This window comes from Pyxicephalus adspersus, chromosome 1 (assembly GCF_032062135.1).
Source record: "Pyxicephalus adspersus chromosome 1, UCB_Pads_2.0, whole genome shotgun sequence".
Taxonomy (NCBI): domain Eukaryota; kingdom Metazoa; phylum Chordata; class Amphibia; order Anura; family Pyxicephalidae; genus Pyxicephalus; species Pyxicephalus adspersus.
Genome location: NC_092858.1, coordinates 174,699,501 through 174,722,162, shown reverse-complemented (window position 1 = coordinate 174,722,162; position 22,662 = coordinate 174,699,501). Strand labels below are relative to the sequence as shown.

The window sequence follows — 22,662 nt, the reverse complement described above, 5'->3', positions numbered from 1 at the left end:
TATACATTTTTGTACTATCTCGCCTTCTGATTGGTTGTCTTGTTCTATTCTAGATTCAGTACTCAGCTGGCAATAATAATTGTGATATGATTCCATTACCTTTGGGATTCCTGTTTGTTCTTCTCTATAGGATCTTCATCCGGAGCGTCAGTGAAAACTCACAACCTCACTGCTACCGCAGGTGATAAAGTCACTTTGAAGTGTCAGCTCCTGGTACCAAACACCAAAGTCACCCAAGTAAACTGGAATCTCTGCAATGACGTTCACATGGCCGCATTTTATGTAAATGGTAAACTTATGTAGTGGGGTGAGGGGCAAAGATGTTGGGCCAGTGAGAAATAAGACCCCCAGAGGATAGGACTGTTGCTTGACATGCCAGAGTGAAAATTCCTGATGTTTCCGCACTTTGTTAGGTTGATAACGGAGATGCATTTTTTTTTTACCAGCCAAACGTGATGAATGGAGCCATGGCAATTATGTCATGATTTTCCTAATCTGCGGGATTCTTCTTCTGATTGCTGTAGGTCTAGCGATTTTCTACTACAAGGTGAGAGTATATCAAAAATCACATTTTACATGGGGCTTTACTACCTCCAGAGGGGTGCAGGGATAACTCCCCAGGTGACCCAGCAATAAACTCTGAATGCCCAGTCTAACTACTTTCCTGTAGCTCCTGGCTATGCCCACTCTCCTGTTGGCCTCCTTGGCATGTTGGGCATTTGTCACTTTATGGTTTGTTGCTGATAACTCCTAGGGAAGATCAAACTCCAAAACCAATGGCGGTATTTGCATCCTAATTTTCCCCTTCTGTAGCTCATGTTTGCTTTATCTGGTTGCTGAAGGTCTTTGGCTCTTTGAAGGCAGCAACATTCCTTTTCCTTACTTAGGGCCAATGTAAGAGCAGTCACAGACCCCTTTATGGGAATTCAGCAGACATTTTTTTGGGCCTGTCAAGTCCTTGGCCCTAAATGACTTGCACCAGCATGGACTTTCCCCCGGAGAAGCATCCTGGTAGGTGGCAATCTAAAACATTACATCAGGGAGGAGAACATCTATCACTATCACTCTATAGAAGGTTGCTCCATTTTTAATTTCAGCTCATAGTATTGATCCAACTATTAGGCTGCAAAGGATTAAATATTGACAAGATAAATAAAATATATGAGTTTAGACTATTGGTGCCTCCTAAACATTACCAGGCACAAGCAGTCCAGAATGGAGTGCAGGATGAAAAAGACCTAGATTGCATTTAGTTGTATCAGGAATATACAGAATTTAGGGACAACACAGCATGAAAAGACACTGTTGGCCTGGCTCTGAATTCACAAGGCTGCGACAGTGGGAGAGGTGACAGTCATAGTGCTCATGCTTGGGGACTGTCTGTTAGACATGGGCACTGTCAGGTTTCATGTCTGGTTCTGTTGGTGGCATGGAACGTCTAGGAGTGCTGGAAAGGTATCGGTGGGTCAGGGGAAGACTTTTTCAGAGGGGTTATGGTTGACTTACTAAATCAGCTTAGGCTGTTCACAAAGTGAATAGTCAATCTGCAAATGATAATTCACTTAGCATAGTGAATATGTTAAAGCTCTGCCAGCAGCTGAACATTCTTCATGCAGAAAGGATCCAATGGGGAGAAGGGATTGCAATGAAGAAAGGATGCACAGAGGTAGCTGACTGGATTAGGGCGAGGGTCCTGTATGATCCATCATTTCCACTCCTTTGGTTGGTCATAGCTTTCTGCTGATGTGTACAGCCAGGGTCCAGCTATGTGCAACAGGCAAGACACAATAATAAAATATAGCGAGGATAAATTTAAAGGATTAGAGTTTAGATTATGCATGATGATAAATCTCAGATGGCATCTTGGAAGTTTGTCCCCACTGGGCCATTATTCAGTGCATTGTGGGGAATGGGGAGCGGATTATGACATTGGAACATAAGAAATAAATCAGCAGCCACAGATATTAAGAGGAGGGTAAGATGCAGCGCAAACAGTGAGGGAAGTATTGGGTGGAAGGGGTAAGAAGGCAGCTGTAATATAACATAGTTCTGACACTAGGAGTCTGGATTATTAAAGCTCTCCAAGGCTGGAAAGGATCCAGCAAACCTGGAATAGATTTCTTCAAAGTCATTTGCTGGCAAAATGACCAAATCTATTCCAGGTTTGCTGGATCACCCAGCTTCACTAATGAAAGTGTATCCTTTCCAGCCTTGGAGAGCTTTAATAAATCAGACCCTAGGGTAGAGGTGCAGCAGAGTGCAGAGACCACTATTGCAACTATATGGAAAGCAGCTGGTCTGGATGGATAACTCTGGGCTATGCAGTGAAAATTCACAGGAAGCAACATCAGAATGCTAAATGCAAAGAGAAAGTTTCAACCCCTCCATTCCCTCTTAGTGTATAATAATAAGTTAGGATTGCAGAGACGTGAATGTGCAGCCAATCATTTCTAAGAGGAGCTTAGCAAACAATATCTGCAATTTATTTAGGTGTACGGGAATATTCAGTCCATGGAAATAGCAAACTCTTTTTCCTTAATTTTTGGTATTTCACAGTTTCGTTCTTGTTACAAAGCTCAGCTAAATCCCAAAGTATTGTATTAGTTTTTGTATAGTGGGGTAGGATGGAATGTCTTTCCCATTGGTGAGCTCCTTGTGATGATGATGCACAGGGAAGGAAAGGAAATCTCTGCAACATGGGCAGAAATAGAAAACCCAACAAAACTTCCAACCATTCCGACTCCGATTGAAAATCCCAATAGCAATATTCTAGAAATGCACTCTTGTCCATCTTGATGTATATTACCCATAACAGAGAAGTGAACACTTACCACTGCTTTTATTATTATTGTAGAGACGATGCGATCTCAGTGCTGGAAAACCAAATAACTCACCTGTAACCCCCACCAATATGGGAACACGGAGTTCAGTGCCAACTGTATCTGCTGCTCGGAATGGAGACAACGACAGCCAGAGCCAAGAATATTTCAATGTCATTCCCTATGGCAGCATTTACACTTAATAAAACAAGATGTGATGAAGGAGGCGGAGAATCTTTCGCTATAAGAAATACAAAAATACATTTTTATTAGAACAGTTTGTTAGTAGGATGGTGACAACTGGCAAACTTCGATAAGTGTCAGGGTAGAGCTGTGTTTGGATGCCGGTTAAAGGAAACCTGGCAAGAGAAATATGTAGGCTGCCATCTTTCTCCAATATCAGTTCTTTGACTGTCATGCTGATCGACTGGAATTAGCAATTTCTGACTGAAACCTGAAATCACCTGCAAGAGATCCTGGAGAATCTGACATTTCTGGGAGTGGAGATTCTCTGGTCCCTAGCTACGTGTAGATGTTTCCCAGCCACCTTGCCAATGTTACATTCTGTAAGAACAAGGCAGCTTGTAGAACCACAGAGCTAGGGATAAAGAATCCATTACTTTCAGCAGAGCTGGATTTCTATTTCTTAATCCCCTAGGCTGGCTATCTTTTGTCGCCCCTCTCTGCTAATTGCATGGAAACAACACTCCTAAGGCTTTGTTCAGAGCGACAGTGACGTGGTGCCGTTATCGCTTCCTAATGCCAGGTAAGCTCTGCTTTGGGAGAGACCCTATATGTAGCTACATGTAGCTTCTCCAAGCAGCAGCTCCATGGAGAACCAATAGGGGCAGCAGTGAGCAGTTCAGTACCACAGACAGCCACCCTCTGTCAAATGTGCAGAGGATGGTTTAAAGCGTACCTAAACTCAGAATTTTCACTTTACATAAAACACACAATCTCGCACCTGGGTCGGGTGACATAGGAACAAGAGGAGAAGATGGCGGCACCTGGAGAGCTGGCCTGAAGACGGATGGCAGGACGATGGATAAGAACCCCGGACCGATAGACTGCCCTGTGGGATTGAAGGTGTATTTTTTTGTTTTGGGGGACTTGTGAGTTTAGTTCGTGTTTAAGAACCTGAGTTGTGGTGCCAGTGAATGTTTATATTTGGGGGGTGGGGGGGGGGTAAAGAAAGAGGGAAAGCGAGAGAAAGAGAGTGAAAGAAAGAGAGAGAGTAATAGGGGAGACATAATAAAAAAATGAGGAAAAAAGAGAGAAAAAGAATCAGTGAAGTAAAGAGAGGGAGAGAGGGAATGAGAAATGTAAAGAGAAAAAAAGAGTGAAAGAAACAGAAAAAAAATAATTTTTTTTTTACATAAATGTAAAGAGATAAGGTAAACAGAGAAAGAAAGACATAAAAATTGATGCCCCGATTTATTAAAGCTCTTTAAGGCTGGGGAGGATACCTTTTCTTAAGTGAACCTGGGTGATACAAAAAACCCGGAATGGATTTCTTTAAAGGCATTTGCTATTTGTTAGCAAATGTTTTCATTTCTGGACCAGATCCATTCCAGGTTTGTTGGATCACCTAGGTTCACTGATGAAAGTGTATCCGATTCTCCAGGCTTGGAGAGGCTTAATAATACAGGCCCAGATAGTGAGGCCCAGAGATCATCAGATGACATCCAAGCAGAAGGCTCCCGATGTCACAGATCTTCCACCTATACTGTGCTGGCTGATACAGAGATTGAGCACCCCGTACTCCCCAAAATAGTGAAATAATGAAAGGTTCGAGTGCGCCCTCTAGGGTCCATACCACAGCTAGGCTGGCCTATTCAGAAATCCGGCCCTGACTCCCATGAAAGTTAAATTCTGCAGGATCTTTAGCCTTTTGTTTTTTTTATTGATGATTGGTGACATGAAGAGGTGACCATTCCATGTCTCAGGGGGTAATGCATGTTGAAGATTCATTTTAGCAACACTCACTTTAGTGGATTTTTTTTTTCAAGTTTTATTTTTTGGTGAACAGGTAGGAGATCCAAAGGACCCTTTTAGGAAACGGGGGTTAAGTACAAGCCTATGGTGTTCGGGCCTGATAGCAATCAGACACCAAGGTTGGGGGTGTTATGCCGCTTTTAGTGAATCCTTTCATGCTGGAGGGCCTGTGGGCCATGACAGAGGCTGAATGTTCAATGTCCCTTTGCTATAGGAATATCAGGCCACATGGGTGATAGCATTAGGGGGAAGGGGATTAGTGGGGATACATTTTACAAAATTTAACAGTTAAACAATTTTAAAAATGTTTTACATTATAAAAAAAAGAATAAAAAGACAATACTGTATTTTTTTTGCTACAAATTCACTAACTTTCCACAAATTATTACCTTCAAATGCAGTACATTTCTTAGATCAACCTAAACTGTTAAAAAAAAGAAATAATTGACTACAAAAAAGTAAGAATTAAAACCAAGCAAACACAAAAAGAAAAAGAATGTTTTCATTTTTTTTATTATTCCTTCATATTCAAACTTCACAAACAGTGTGAATTTACAATACCTCAGAAAGTGAAACTTACAAAAAAGTGCTGGTAACATTTAAAAAAAAAATAAACAAAAAAACATCATCCTTTAGCAACATCAATAACTCTTCCACACAGAACAGAAAACTTGTAAAAGTTTTTTTTTTTTCGTATTTAAGGCGTAATACTTCTGTATAAAGTATATGCAAGAGATAAACTTTCACAGTATTCAAAAAATGTCACAAGAGTAATATAATAGAATATTGAAGCGCTACAATTATGTTCTTTTTTTTGTTGTGTTTTTTTTTATTTTTTTTGTCCTGTTTAAATAACAATACAAATCACAGGTAAATATAGGTGAGAAAGAGAAGAGGCTAGTTATAGATGGCCTTAAGGGTGCTGCCTTACTGTTGAAAAAAAGCTGTCAGGTTGTGAGTAGTAATTCTATATTTTAAAGCACTTGATTAAAAAAACAAAAATAAAAAAGGCGTATGCATTTTTTTTGTTTTTATCATTATATGTCTATATTCTTTTCTGTTCATCTATTTTTTTTTTCTGTCGTTGACAAATGTTTACCGAAAGAAACTGAAAACAATTACAAGAATTGACAATTAGCATTTCACCAACTTGCGTCAGGAACTGTTGGCCTGCCCTGGGAGAAAACAAATAAAATACGTTGGGACGTTCGTCTGGGGCCAATAGGAAAAGTTATGACGTGGCGAGGGGTCATTTTCAGAACTTGTGGGGGACAGCAATTCAAAAAATTTTGGTTTTGGCAACAGCTGTTTTTTTTTTTTCCAATTTGGGGGTAGAAGACAAAAATGTCCGTCTGATGGTTTTTAAGTGCTTGTGTATTCCAAGTGCAAAGTCACCAGAAGTCCCGACATCGGGAAATTGGCTCGGTTTGTAATAAAGACGTCACTTAAGCCTTTGTCTTTTCAATACTGATGTAGCCCCGAAAACATGGCTGGTGTGTTTTTTTTTTTGTTTTTTTAAGAATAAGATAAAAAATATATATGTTGTAAAAAATCAAAGTGAAAACACTGGAATGAACGCAAAAGCTGAAAAAAGCACAAATCAGACGGGGGAGCGAATTTTACAAAAGACGAGTGTGACACTCCGGCACTCCCACGTGTATAAGGTGCTCAGCATAGGTACAACGGCACGTTGGGTGCCGAATTAAGGTGCTTTGAGAAGGTTGTCTTATTATTTTGTTACAACTGCGATCACACATCCCTCACAACACCCTGAATGACAAATCATGGACGATGGTAAAGGCAGGCCAACAGTCCCTGACGTCCCGCGTCGTTCACACGCAGGATAGCGTACGTTTACCAGTAGATCACCAGCGATTGAAAATTCTTTATAACCAATCGTAATTTTCTGTTAAATACAAATATATACATGTCAACCCACACATACAGAATACATAAATGTATATATAAAGACATAGTACATACAGTATACATGTATATACGCGAGTATATATACACACATACTGCATTAACACCCACTTGTAAAGAGGAAGAAAATCGAACAGTACCAAAAAAGAGTCGTGAAATGATCTGGTGGTCTTATTATGTAATGCTTTGCCCATTTAATGTATATTTTTTGCTTAAAAATAAAAACAACAAACCAAAAACAAAAAAAAACCCAATACAACTTCTTCCATTTCTCCTCAAGTCTCCTTTGAACTGAAATATGAAAGCAATGATTGGAAAATATTAGCTGTTCACTGTGTGTGAATGACCGGTTAGCTCTGCTTTGCTGCTGTGTAACGGTGCATTTGTTTTGTGATTTTTCTGAGTACGTGATCCGGTTTTTGGAGGTTGTGACCTCTGTCTGGACTGTTTGGTGAGGGATTCTGCAAAGTCTGGGTTAGTTTTCTCTGCTTTTTGTGAGGAATTGAGAAAGCGGAATTCGAGATCTGTATGTTCTGTAGGCCTCGCCGGCTTTCAGATTCTTTCATTCTTCAGAATGTAATGACAGTGATCGAGGTTGGAACTTGCAATGGTATTTGTATAGCTTTACAAATAATGCATTTGTTCTCTGTGAATGGAGGCTGAGCTGTATCATCCACTAGGAATCTTAGGCAGCAGCCTATGATGTCCCTAAGGTCCAGCTACAACCTTCATGCGCCTCGGGAAACTAAGAAATCCTACAAATGATCCAAGCTTATCACCTGCGAGGACATACCTGTAGATGGTTGGGGTCTGGCTATGTCTATTGCAATCCATAGCAATATCAGGTATAGGTGGCAAATCTGCTTCCTTGCCTAAGACCCCACTCGTAATTCGAGTGGAAGACAAATGGTTCTAAGAACCAGGACATCGGTGTGATGATGCCGTCCTACTGAAAATAAAATGGTCCATGGCTTGTTGGGGTATTATCCCAGTTAGCTTTGTATACATAGAAGGTAACTGGGTGACTAAATCTGCCATTGAGTTATATAGACTGAAGCAGATTGCCATATTGATTGTTTAGCATTGCTTGTTGAATAATAAAACAAAATATGCAATTATGTGAATATTAGCAGCTTTCTGTTTATTTCTAGAGATGCAATTTTTTTGGCCACTTTGCTCACCATGAAATAAACAAAGTCTTAAGCAGCAACAGTTTTCAAATTGATGTCTAAGCAAATCTAATGTCATGATGAACCGGGAAATGAGATAATATTATTGTGGGACCAGCAGCTCAAGTGAAACCAGTAAGGTTGCTTATGGATGTCCCAAGATCTTTGGTCGAGAGTCTGACTGGGCAATGAACTGGATGAGAGTTTGCAGACAGCACAAAGGATATATTGGAGGATGAAAGGGTTTGTTGAGTGCTGAAATGGGAACATTCCTGGTAGTAAATATTCGATTCAGGCGGCAAGGCCAAGATACAGGAACATACAGATCAACACCTTTTTTACGTCTTGATTACGATACTTTTTTCCATCCTGAATTTGGTTTTTAATGATAAAAATAATGTCACTTGGGACGGACCTTGAGGAGGGCATCGATGAGGAGTTGATTAAATTAAAAAGACGTCATATTCAAGTCTTTAAGAAGGCAGTTTTCACAGTGAAAGATATACACTTATCTGGCAGTGATGAAGTCTATTAATCCTCAAGAGTCGGGAACATTTTTGAACGACGGCAAAGGGCCCACCAGAACCCAAAGAGGCTATCGGTGGTGCCACAGTTAGGAAGCACTAAACCTGTCTATGAAATCAACTGGACCTATCTACGACAACTGTCTGATGAACCGTTTTACACCCTGGGTCCGAAACTGGAAAAAAAGAGAAAAATAAGTCATGGGAATTTGTGATGAGCTTAAGGCCACACTCTATGTTTGGAACTGAAATAATTCTAACTGTTGTGACTGATGGCTTCTTAAGGTAGGTAAGACAGTAGAAGGATATTCAAGCCAGAACTTTAGAGGTGCGCTACGTATCGGCACAGCTAAACGGTGCGGCTTCAATAAGATTGATTGTGCTGATTCTGAAAAGACGGCATACTAGACAGTGGGCAGTGAAGTTCCAGCTGGGCTACTTTATAAAAAGCAGAAAAGAAGGCACATACTAGAAACTGTATGATTGCTTGAGGAAGATTCAAGGAGTGAATGGAAGGGGGAGGGCATGGAATTAACAAGCACCTTAAGCGCTTTCTTGTGCTCACACCAAACGGGGAAGAACAGGTCTCTCAGATGCAGTCCCAAGTGACTCTGAATTTGGTTGAAATTAAAGCTCGAGATGGAAAAAAGGTCAAAGGTGGATTTCCGCAGTTCAAAACACGAAATGATTTATATGTTGACTGTAACGGTGTCCCCTTCCTCTTTTTTTTTTGGACTGCACACACAGGGTTAAGTTGGGTGGCTTCTCCCCACCAAAACTGGACATCTTATTTTGTGTTGGGTTTTGTGCGCGTTCCAGCTTCGGTGGGTCACACAAAATTGGGTATTGTTTCATCTGTGTCTCTCCAATACTATTTTTGTAATGGAATTTGGATGCCTCACCTCAATGGTTTCAAGAAGGCCAACTGGCCTGAATATATAAATCTCAGTTTCAGAATTTGGCTAATAAAGAAATTGTTTACAAACAATTGTGAAATGTTCTATATAGAGAGGAGGGAACACCGTTGTTTCAATGTGTGACTGGAAAATATATATTTTTTGTTTTTTTCTTTTTACACTTAAACTCCGAGTCCAGTGTTTGACATCTCATAAATAATATTTTTTCTCAATAAAAAAATTAAACTTGAAAACACAACAATCCCTTTTCTACGTCCTTTTCAACACAAAATAAACAGCAGTGGATACAAATATCTTAACAAGTACAAAAAAAATCTTTATCCATCTTTAACACTCATCGACAAATCAGCTTTAACGTCTCAGAACTGCAGCATATCCGTAAGGGCAATCATAGATTGTTTCAAATTGTCTCTCCATTGATTTGACTTTTTTTTTCATTTTTTATATATATTATTTGTTATTAATGCCTTCACCAAAAAGAGAAAATAAAACAAACTAAACAGTCTTATACCAATAAGATGCATTGAAAATAGAAAATATTACACAACAAAAATAGGTCTCCTTCCTTTCCAAAGACTGAAAAAAACTAAAAAATCTGACGTTAACTCTCATTGCAAGATAATTTCAGTCAAGGGTGCGCAATGTACGAAATGGTTGCCTTTTGTGGTCATTTCTATGGTTGCATACAGAGGGGGGTTATAGTTTGAATTAGAAATGACAATTTGAACAATTCATTGATTTCATGATTAGCAGGACTTCAAGCTGTGAAAAATCATAAAAATAAATTGTTATTGAAGCTTTTGATTTTTTTGGGACTCGATAAAAAGGTAAAATAATGAAAATTACAATGTAACACCATCCATAGTAAATCAGTGCATTACAAATCTGTAAGTGCAGGGTTAGAATTGTACACCAGCTGCTGATAGGAGTTGGTGGTTGGAAGCGCTGAGCACCGAATGATTTTGGTATCATCGTGAATGGACATTTAGAATGAAGTCTTAGCTTTGAACTGAGAATGTTCATCTGTAAAAATTATTTTAGATAACAGATTTTAACCTTATAAGATTGGACTAGAAATCAGAGGTTGCTGACTGAATGCCCCAATCACTTAACACGGCCGAATGATTTGTACAAATTTAGTAAGAGGGAAGACAATTTTATCATCCAAAAATTGTTAAAAAATTATAATTGTCATAAGTTGCACATTCTTTGAATTTGGGTCATTTTTCACAGCCTGTAGATATTGTATTTTACAAATATGAATTAGACTTTACCATGGCATGGTCTGGGCATGAGGTCATCACCTGGCTGCACCCAAAACATCTTTAACAGTGTTTGGCCAATGTGCACAGTTCTAGGTGTAGACGCCCAGGGCAGTGTTTCTCAACCAGGGTTAGGTGGAATCCTAGGCTCCTCAAGAGGTTGCTAAGGGTTCCTTTATCAATTTGTGACTCTCAGGTCAGTCTGACACCAATGATCTTTTAGGTTATCATCCCAATGGCCAGCAATGTAAGAGGAATTGTGCCCAGTGACCACCACACTAATATACTGTGAGCTGTGGTTATAATAATTATAGCAGGGGTTCCCTAAGACATGAAGATTATTTTTGCCAATAAAAATGGTTGAGAAACACTGGCCTAGGGTATGATTGCGGGAGCGATCTGGAGATGAGACCACGGTGTCATACCAGCAAATTCTTTACCCCTAGCCATGGTTCAGTCGCCATTTTGCTCTGCAGATAAAACCGCAATATGGTACTTGGTGCAAACCCTTGACCAGCTCCTGTGTGTTAACCTTGCAGCCTTCACCACAGCAGTACCATGTAACCCTCTAGTGCACAAAAACATTCAACAATTTAGCTTCTCCTTTCCTACAAGAACAATATATAAAAAAGCTATATGTACAAGTAAAGTAAAACTCTCTAAAAACACGGAGGCCCTACGATAGTCAGCTCTTGCAATCACTACCACCTGCAATGTGTCTCTGTCTTGGTACTGAAGGAATTTTACAAAAAAAAAACTTAACATGATTATATGACTAAAAAAAAAAAAAAACATGAAATAGTGTTTTTTACTTATAAAGTTCCCTATAACTGGTAAGGGCTGTCTTGTCATTTCGGCCAGCAGACGGGAACATCCTACGACGAGGCCACCTGGACACCCAAAGTAAAATGAGGAAAAAAAATAAGGCTTCTTAAGATACGCTAAGCATATATCATAGATGCTCTTGGCGGATTTTTATACTTTTTTTTTTGCTTCTTGCACCTTTACATGCTGTTTGCCTTTGTCTGAAATTAAGCCTCCGTTCTAATATTTGGTCTACAGTAGAAATACATATAAACAATATAAAAGATAAAACAACAAAAATACAAACAGAAAAAAAATTAAACCTAACAATATATATATATTTTTTTTTCATTGCTTTTCACATGAAAGGTTGATACTGCTTGTAAAGATTAAATACAAGGAACGGTGTTAGTCATTTTAAAAAGTTAATAAAAAGTCTAAAATAAAATCTGTTCTATCGATAACTAGCATTTAGTGAAATTAGTGCTGAGGAAAGTGATTCACGGGGGGGAGAAAAGGATAAAGAGGGGGTGTCTTAGCTCACGTTGTTTTATATCTAATCAAAATATATTACTGTAAAATGTACAATACAAAAAAGAGAAACATCAACTTGGGGACCAGCAAAGTATTTTGGTCTTATTGGTCGAGCCAAAAAACAAAAATAAAAAAATGGTTGGCTGAACCGTAGGGTTTACAATGTTTCATGACGATAGACAAAAGGCAAAAAGGTGTTTATTTTTTGTCTTTTTTTTTTATTTGAACAGAATCGATAGTCTACGACAATATAGACGTTCCGCTAGCTTGCCCGAAGTCGGGCTTCAATGGGCTCAAAGAACTAGTAGCTAATGACACTCCCTATGAAGACCAGCACCAGATGGATGTTGCCAAAATGTTTCGTCAGAACTGCTGATTTGGTCAACTTCCAAACTGAGTAAAATATTATTTTTTTTTTATTTTTGTATTTGTTGCAAGAAACAAATAACTACATATTCCCCGTGTTTTACAAAGGGAAAAAGTGCAATGCCGTATTATTAGCACACAAATAAAAAAAAAGGAGACGCTGACAAGCTAACTTACAATATTAAAAAAAAAAAGACTTCCCTGCTCCAGATCGAGAAGGGCAAATGTAAACGACAGCAAGCAGTAAGCTGGAGCCGTGTTTTGGGTAAGTTTAGTGTGATTTTCCGGTTTCTAGTCAGATACTGGCCAAATGGTGGGTGTAAAAATGGAAATGATGTGGCGGGAGAGGGGGGGTGCAGCCAAAGTTGGAACCTTTCACCCCCCCACCAACGGCATTGATCTATTCCTCTTTGCCACTCGATCCAGTTTGTGTTGTCGTCAGCTCCAGGCGAAAGTAATTTTTTTTTCTTAGTCTAGTGCAAATATAACTAATCACAGCATTGCGGGCGTGTAAACCCCACTTCTTCAGGCGCATATGGTTGTTGTTTTTTTTTTGGCCTGAATTTCAGTAGGATTTTGCAGCAAGCAGGCATTGAATAATTGAATATGTGAGTTTAACGTTCCAAGAAAAGCATAAGGCTGAGACCATTATAAAACTCCTCATCCTATCACTTGCAGCCCAGGACTTCTCATGCTTTGTGTGTTCAAGGACCGCCTTTCCGTTTTTTTTTGTTTTTAATTCCAGAACTGGTGGAAATATTCTACGACAAGACGTGAACGATGTCTCTTCCACAAGCACAACTCGACTGTGATTTAAAAAAAAAAAGAATATCATAGACCACAAAACAAAAAACACACGATTGATTCAATAGCAAATCCCACTGCGGAGTGACTGGTCCAGCGACCAGCCGGACAGACCTCAATTATTCACCCCTGGCCCTATAATCCAACCGATGAATTACAGTATTGGACAGACATCATCATCATTGACTACATCATGTCTTTTTCAGGAAGCACAGTTGCAGTTTCGTATCACAGAATACTACTTTTTTTTTTAAATTCAGTCTCCATCTGAAGAGTTTGGTGTAAGTTGTAAGCAAGTTGTAAACTGTCATTGTTTTTGTTTTTTTTAATTCAGCCCTCGGGCCGAACGTCATTAGTGGTAGCGACACCTCATTAAACACCTTTTTAAGGTCTTCTGACTGAATGATGGGTTGAAATATCTAGCTGGCTCTATTGTTCACAAACATGTAGAGAATAACAAGAAGGGTAGGAAGGCAATTAACTGTGGTTACATCTAGGAAGATCAACTTATTTCAGTGGGTTAGACCCATTCCAGCTATTTTAGCTAGTTCTTACCGCCGTCGAACTTGGTTCTGCTTTCTATCTCTCCGCCTGTGCAATGACTTGTCAGTAGTGCAATGCAGTGCAGTCAAACTTAGTGCAATAATTAACAACACAAAACAATGAAGGCAAAAGAGCAAAGACTCGCAATCCGGACAATAAACTGACGGAAGAAGGTTGGCTTAAAAAAAAAAATAATCTCAAAATGTAAATCACAAAGTGCCCCCCCCTCCCCTCAACAATTATTCCATGCACAGTGTCTCCAATAACCTCAGATAATCATAAACAAGGGACAGTGATCATTACGACTGTGCTTGGTTCACCTATATTGGGGTTCTAATGTACAGAAAGCAGTCGATTTGCAGATATGACTAACCTACCAAACACGTTTCACAATCTCTTTCTTCTTTTTAAATACTATTGCTAAAAAAATAAGGTCAGGTGACTAAATCGGTATCGTATTCTGGGTTGCAATTATTTTCGTGCCCCCGTCAGACCATTAACTCCCAGGTGGAAAAATCTCTCTTTTGACTATTTACACAACACTTGGGTAATATGAAATATTGATCGCTGGAAGGATATCTGCTTCCATAAAATTTGCAATGCTGGGTGAAGCAAGGCCATCTTGGAAAAGAAAATATCGTAAATAAAAGAGCTCAGGTATTCTCTTGCTAAACTGGGTTAGACGTGGAAAGACAATCCAAGCAAAGAAAGGATAGAGATGTCGTGGTGGGGGATCTTTTCTCCTCCATAACATGCTGTGCTCATGTGTCAGAAATTAATTCTCTTCTCTTCTTTATTGCCGATTTGAGACAATGGAATAATTCAGTCTGAACTGTCACATTTAAAACGGAGATAAAGGTCTCTACCCAATCCCACACCTGCTCCACGCTGGAAGACGTGAATACATCTTAATATTTTCTTCTATTGAAATGAATTTCAAATGCCAAGCTCAGGAGAAATTGGTGAGATCAGGCATTTAGTATCTGCTATTGGGAAAGAGTAGAGAAGAGGGGATATTCAACAATGCAAGGGCATGAAATTGTCCAAAACATCTCCCTACATGACACAATTTGCAATAATTAGGCATCCAAAATGATGGATGAGTTTGAAACCTAGACAATCAGAAAGGGTTCTGAATGACCATACAAAAAATGGCATCAACCTAACCCTGCAAGGCATTTCTAATCCAAGCAATTATCTGCAGACCCTCTGACCTGTTGCAGCTTCTAATGCACATTGTGAGAAGCTCAATAGTGCAATGGGTAGGCAATTTCAGTACAGGGGAGAAGCCGGCAAGGCTGGAGGGCTACCTAAATTATTCACCTGGGACATTTATCAGGAACAACAGGGGATTTTTTTGCATTCTGGGCAACAACTAGCAGCCCACTACTATTAAAGAATTATGATGTCTGAATTAGGAGAATCTGTCATTAGCACAGATTTGATGTCATTGAATATTTAAATGTATCATTGTCTGTCTAAAATCTAAATGATTGTGGTGTGCGGATTGTACGATTTCCTGCACAATGTATTGATCCTTTGTATGATTTTGCTTTGTTGGGCCAATTGTTACATCAAGCTCTGTAAAGCTCTCAATGAACTCTAAAAGGGTGACTTATAAAATCCATATACAGCAATTTACATCTAGGTATATATTGCATGGTTGTGCCTTTTGTTGACACCAATAAGCCTATGCCACATTAATTCATATTCCAATATTATTTGCTTGTCTGACAGTGAAATATGTCACAACTGTAGCAGACATAATCATTTTTTGGACACGGCTCACCATTGATGGCTTCCTTGAACATAATTTGTGGCTTGCTAGCGGATTCTAATGGATAATGATAGTGGGCTATTGGCCAGCAGGCAGCGGTTCAGAATACATTATTTTATCATTAGAGCCAATGATCCCGAAGCTGCAACAGAGGGAAAGTCTGAGAAATGCAGAGACATCTAGCGGCGAAAGAGAAAAGGGCAGCAGGTGACTATTCTTCCTTCATAAAGCTACATCCTTGTGTGATATAAAATGAAAGGTATGTATGGTATGAATGTCCCCTGTAACTTCTTTGCTTTGCTTCATAATAAGCAATTGATGGCTTATAGCCAGGGGAGCTTAGAATGCCTCATCCCTCTGACGGATTTTTTGCAAGGATTTTCTAAGGATTTCTGCAGCTTGTTGGGATGGGTACCTTCTGAAGCCTCCAGGCATCAGATAGGTTAAGGGAACCTGCAAAAGGTCTGTAAAAACACCCCATATATACATATTACCTATATCTAATGCCTTTAAAGGATTTCTCTAGGCAAGAAGTAAATTATGTAGTTATATTGGATGACATCTTTGACATACTGGCCAGGACAGGGCTGTTTGGAGTCAATGCCCGTATCTAAAACCAATCATAAGGAGATAGAGGTGAAGAAGGATTGGAAAGACAAAACCTGGAGTTGGGCTTTGCCAACTAACAGGGATTATATTTTCCTTGCAATTGCCCAAGTCCCCCCAATTTGTAGAATAGCAGTCAGGTGGGGTGCTGTGCATTTGAGGCTCTGGCAACCAGAGCAAATCTGACCTTAGCCCTCAGCTTCTCTTAGCAGAAACTAATGGGTGCCACTTCTGTTGAACATTGTATATCCTTATCCCCTATTCCTTGTTTTTGCTGATAATTTAAGACTGCCTTTTGCCAATACTCATCATTTAAATCGCATAGCTGTTGACAAATTGTGTCACGTTGGTAAATGTCTTGGAAGCCCTTGCATGTATAAATCTGGAAAATATTACAAATTTTGTGGAGTCTCACTCCCCCAGCTCAATATTATGATGATTAGCTAGGAACTGGGTGTGAGAAAGTGACACCATTATTATGGCCCTGTGGGGAGGATGCAAACCAACTAAAGCAGGAAAACCTCATCACCATAACTGAGGGGTGCAGTATAAGAATCTAGGGTGAGGGGGGGCAAGTTGTCCTACTTCGGCCTTTTAATAAATTCAAATCTTAGCCTTGGGTGAAGTTGGCATTGACAGCATGTGACATTTTAGCACAGTCTTGTGGTAGACTTTGGGGTAATCCTTTGCTAACAGGTATATTGATGCATTGGTGGTACCATATCCTGGACTACAGCGATGCATGATATCATAGTACAGGGTTGCAAGTTGCTTCATTTTCTAAACTACATTTGGAGAGCTGTGATATATTTGGCTAGATCTGACCCAGCATTAGGGATTTGTTTCCATCTGTGCAACTGCAACGGTACTGACAATTTTTATTTCTTTTCAATGGCACTTTCACATTATTTGTACTTGCAGCAAACTCGAAAGTTTGTATTTCTTTAAATTTAGCATCCTAGAACACTAAGTAGATGAGACATTGGATTCAAAGCGGAGCTCCATGCAAAAAGCTAAACACAACGGAAATACATCAATGTGTACCTGCTAATGTCATTCACTGCAGCCCGTCTTGTGATTCACCCTTTACTGTCACACTGCATAGCCAGGCGTTGCTCCAATGCAGGACCAACGCAATGCTGATTTACTGCCCAATGAGCAGGCAGGAGGACAATGCAACCTGCAATATTTGCACCAGTGAATTGGGGGACACACCTCCAGGATTTGCAGTCCTGTGCAGGTAGGTGGATCACAATACTGGTTGAATAGAATAAAAAATACTCAAAGCTTCATTTATCTTTAAATGAAGCTTTATTTATATTATTTATGTGTGTTTAGCTTTGGCTGAAATTCTTCTTTAAGATCAAAACTAGCTTATGATTTTATCAGAGCTTCCCAGAATGGGAATTTTAGTGCACATCATCAATGAATTCCTATTCAGGTTAAAACAAACACAAATCAGAGCAAGAATTATAGTGAGTTGCATTTCACAATGCAATGCTCAGTGCCTCCATCATCAATTGATAGGCCTGGTTATTGCCACGTTGGGGATGAGCCTACGGTTTGTATTGGTTACAGATTGTTGGGGGGTTCTGACAAAACTCTGAGGGTCAGCATGTAAAATTAAAGGTAACGTCCTGAGGCTGTTGGGTGTTTTCCTGGTGCAGCGCTACTTTAGAATTCCGGGGACAATGCAGGATTCTGGGCCAAGCTTGCTATGTCAGTCCTCACACTGCATAGGGATCACTAAATAATATATTTGGCTATAAACCAAATCCAATCAGCTTCATTACTTCCTATTTATAGCACATCGTCGACTCCTCCAGGTGCTTCTTGGTCAAATCCAACAAATCACAACTGTAATGGTATGCATAGCTCCTCAGGCCTGATATCCTTAAAGTTACTCTGTTATTCAATTTTAAAGAAATTAGTTTCATAATTTGATGTGTGGATATAGTCTACAGCACTGTCCCTTGTTTCTATGGTAAGAAATATAAGGAGGGGGTTCACTAGATTCTTATACAGACAAGATAATAACAGGCGAGATAGGAACAAAAGACACAGCAGGCTGAATACAAAACCCTAACAAGCCAAAGAATGGAATAAATGTCTGGACCGTCACCACTAAAATACCCACGGAACGTTTTTTTATGCAGGCCATACCTATAACAATGTAATCTTTAATTGGAGGATTGATCTGATGAAAGATTTGACTACTTGGTTCTGGCCAAGTTGGACCAAACCAATCTTTTCTTTTACCATTGTGTCAAATGATTGATTAAACATTTGCAATAGTTCATGTGTATGGCCAGCATAAATGGCCATTGGTTGATAGGTATTCATGATGGATTCAGACACTTCATCAAATTCTGGTCTCTAAACCCAAAAATAACAGATTAGAATGGTGCAGATTAATAGTTGCTGGTTGTGGTGGCTGCAATTGTTATTTCCAGGTTTTTATCTTATAATTTGGTTATTGTGCCATTAACTCTTTGTCCTTGAGTGACAATACTCACTGTAATGGAAGCGATGTAACCCAAGGACGGGAACACTTAGGACTACAGAACATCTCCCATGGAATATAATTTGATACTAATATGTTTTTGGAGATATAGTTCCTCTGTATTACCGCCACCCCACATCCAATGTTCTTCAACCATAACTATTAGCTGCAACACAACAACCTGAAGTGCCAGATTCTCCAAAGATGTCGCTAGATCCCAACCTTGGTACCCACCACATATTTCAAACTCAATCTTACATATCATATCAATTCCTAACAACAATACAATAAAACAGGTTTTGTGAAAGTCTCATTAAAACCGAAACAGCACATCTAACATGCTTGATGACCGGATACCTCTGGAGCCTTCGTGGATGAATACTTATCAACCAATGGGCATCAGCCTTTGTCAGCTGCTTGAAATTCCTTCTATCAGACAGAATGAAACACAGAAGATAGTATGAGCACCAAGGACCTAGGAATGGATTCTATACATTGCATTGCTTTCTAGAACTTCAAGAACTATAACAAAACCATGATGAAGCAGCATTTCATTATAAAGGTTCGCTCTGAACTTCATTCATTGATTCTCTTTCTTGCTCAGAAGACGCATCGTTAACTCCCAAACCCTCCTGTAAACACCGGTCCTGGTTTTATCACCGTACATTCAGTTTAAGCCTCGCCTAGTCTTCAATAACAAATTCATTTCATATGGGTAACCCATACAAGAACAATCAACTGTTAAAATGGCAGACAGATTGGTAGCAATGTTGGGGCTCCTTTTAGAGAACAGAATGCTGTTGGTCAAAGCAGCCAATGGAACCCTTATTCACTTATTTCACTTTTCATATTTTCATATTTATTTCGTAAATGCAAGCGAATACTTTGGACGCTATTGGCATCACCGACCATGATTTCTAGTTTTCATAAAGGAGCTCCAATTTGCAAAAAGCATGACATTTTTCTTTGTTTTTTGGTGTTGAAATTACAGATACAAATTTCCCAAACCCATACGGATCTTCAGGAACTGTGAGATGTCTGATGAGTTTGTACCTAAGAATTAAACCCCCGTGTTGGTAGGAGCAGCTATAATTGTGGATGCCCACCCCGTGGATGGTGCCCAGCATAAAAGAGTATTGGTGGATCACTCATCAACTTATAATAATCTCCATGTTTTCTGAATATTAAACCAGATTTCCTATTGAAACATCTACTGAAGGACCTGAAGATCTCATAGCATGGGTCCAGAAAATCAGATGACCCTACCACCCTACTAGGGACATTTTGAAACCTTCATTGAATATGATGAAACTTTACAACCATTTAAAAGAAAACAGACTGTTCCTAAAATTCATGGAAATGTGTGGCTTTGAAACTAAGAACAATGGTTCCAAGACAGACTTGGAAACACAAGTTTTTTTTTGGAAACAGCACATGAAAACCCTAATGTTAGAATGGAACCTAAGATTTAGAAGAGGTGGCAGTTGCTTTGAAAGACATCCCCATGGTTAGGTCAACACAAGAAGACAATACAACCCCCTCCCACCCGTTTGGTATGCCCTCTCATACTTCATCGAAGAGTAGCGCCATCCGCAGGGCGCCAATGTACACTTCAGATGTTTGAGCGAAGATGCCTGAAACGTAAGGAAATTTTTTCTTGAATATCTCAGGTGTTCAGTCTGTGAAATTGGTTCCATAGACACAGTATTTGTGGGCTGTGTCTGCCTTTCTCAGTCCTTGTCCTGTACTGCATCAGGAACTCTGAAAATGACATGAATAGACAGGTGTGTTGAAGTGCTGATTTTTGTCACTGCAGATTCGCTGACTTTTTGAGAAAAAAAAATATATATATAAACAGCCACGTAATTTTTGCCCTTTTGTATTTCATGTTGCTCTAACAGTTCCTTCTTGTCCTCAAAGCTGCAAAAGAAATTAATGGACGGGTAGGAGGAACAGGGATAAGGGGGGGTTATGGGTATCCAGGCAAAGCAGAAAACACGTTGGACCATGTTGAATCCAGAACAGGATACGATTCAATGACGGTTCTAATTCCTTCCTGGGGTCCTTTCATCTCAGCTTTTTACAGCTGCCATTAACAACTTACCCAATGCCCCCACCCCTCCTCCCAAAAAAAAAAAGAAAACTAAAAATTAGCTGTTTAATGCCGCAGAAAACAAGAAACAAAATGAAGTGCTCAGTTTTTATCCTCCAGATATCATGAAATCTGGCCGGTTAAATGCAAGGGAAAAAAAAGGTCCACCAGGATGAAGGTTAAAAAAAAGCCACAAAGAAACAAAAACACTGTAAGCGGCATGTTAGGAGACAGTAGGCCTTCTGTAATATTTTGTTATATTATTTTTTTTGTAGTGCTCTACACAAGTGGAAAATGGTTCATTTTTTATTTTTGTAGCTTTTTCATGAACTTTTTTTAAAATTTTTTTTTCAACGTGTCTTTTTTGTAATTTTTTTCCTTTTTTTAAGAAGGGTTGTATATTTAGAGGCCAGTAGCGTGAATTCCAACCAGTGGAACCCAAGTAAATCTACCAGGCCTTAAGGCCACCATCTGAGGGAGACTGGATAAAATATATATGCAGGTTATATATCTTGATATATATATATTCACCCACTCTCCGGAAATGTAATGTACCAGCAGGCAATAAAGTTCTTCATGTAGTACAAAATGTCAAAAAAAAAAAAAAAAACCCCTAAAAATAAAAAGAAAACTCTTAAATTCTAGTGCCATAGCTTTTGTTTTTTTTTTTTGTTCGTAAGAATGAATGGTATTTATCCGTCTGAAACGTGCATTCTCATGTGGTCGTTAAACTGCTCGATTTGGTCAAACTTAGCTGGACAGACTGAGCAAACGTACGTTGTGCCCTCGGAACATACTGGCCCCCCGCTATTTGGAGGCCCGGGACGAGGGACTAAAACCGGGCCAGAAGTTGGAGCAGCGCTGGGGGGTGGGGCCAGTGATGGTGCCGGTGCTAAGGCAGAGACCAAAATTGGAGCTGGAACTAAGGCTGGAGTTGGAGCCAAAACTGGAGCAGGTGCCAAAACAGGTGTTGGAGGCAAGACCGGTGCTGGAGCCATGGCGGGCGCTGAAGGCAATCCTTGACCTGGAGTGGAGGCAGGAGCCTGCGCTGATCCTGGAGCGGAGTTCAGAGGTGGACCGGGGACTGGGATGCTGGCAGTGCCATTGGTGGCGCTGTGAAGGGCTACATGCCTCTCCAGCAGCGTCTTGTGAGAGAACTTCTTCTTGCACATGTAGCACTCGTAAGACTTTTCCCCCCGATGCAGGCGCATGTGCACGTTGAGGGAACTCTTTTGGGTGAAACGCTTGTTGCAGATGCTGCACTGGTAAGCCCTGACGCCTGTGTGCGTCACCATGTGTTTGATTAGGTAATCCTTTAATGAAAATGACCTCCAGCAGATGCTACACTGGTGCGGTTTCTCACCTGCATAAGACCAAGGAAAAAAAAAAAAGACAAGTTAGCCAAACTCAGAAATGGTGACAATACGTGGTGCTCCTAAAGTTTAAAGCTAGGACTTTTTTATTTGTAAATGAAGTGTGAAAAGGCAGAGCCCCTGTCAGGTTTTATTGGTGTCATTGGTTTCACTTTATCCGTTCTGGGGGTCAAAGACCATAATTTTAATCTGTGACCATCAGGAATAGAGGAGAAGTCTATGGGGGCAATTATAGTGACAACTCTCTAACCGAAGGTCTCCCTTTATTTAAATTTTGCTATCACTTTCTGTTGTGTCTACAGGACAAGCAGTGAAATCCCTCCAATGAGCTCTTTCTTTTTGTTCCTCTCCTCTGATTAGCAAGCTTCTTATCAGACAGAACATGTTTGTTCTATTCCTGTCCATATCATTCCCTTGGCATATTCTGTTCCTGCCCATACCATCCCCTTGGCAAACTCTGTCCCTTCCCATACCATCCCCTTGGCATACTCTGTTCATGTCCATACCATACACTTGGTATACTTTGTTTCTGCTCATGCTTTGCCCTTGGCATACTCTATTCCTGCCCATACCATCCCATTGGCAAAATCCGTTCCTTACCATACAATCCACTTTGCGAACTCTGTTCATGCTCATGCCATACACTTG

At 39.8% G+C, this 22,662-nt stretch overlaps 1 protein-coding gene and 1 long non-coding RNA gene across 5 annotated transcripts in view; one reads left to right on the top strand and one right to left on the bottom strand.

Annotated features, from left to right (window-relative positions):
* Window positions 1–296: 296 nt before the first annotated feature.
* On the top strand, window positions 297–5,258 carry LOC140321647 (uncharacterized). The gene is made up of 2 exons (XR_011918992.1): window positions 297–547; window positions 2,855–5,258. It is a non-coding gene; the product is annotated as an uncharacterized lncRNA (long non-coding RNA).
* A 4,111-nt stretch (window positions 5,259–9,369) lies between these two features.
* The window catches only part of ZBTB20 (zinc finger and BTB domain containing 20), a 523,160-nt gene continuing 509,867 nt past the window's right edge, over window positions 9,370–22,662 (bottom strand). For all 4 annotated transcript variants that reach the window (XM_072398416.1, XM_072398417.1, XM_072398415.1 and 1 more), the window contains one exon: window positions 9,370–22,004. In XM_072398416.1, the coding sequence (XP_072254517.1) occupies window positions 21,334–22,004 (671 nt within the window). In that variant the 3' untranslated portion in view covers window positions 9,370–21,333. The remainder of the gene's footprint in view (window positions 22,005–22,662) is intronic.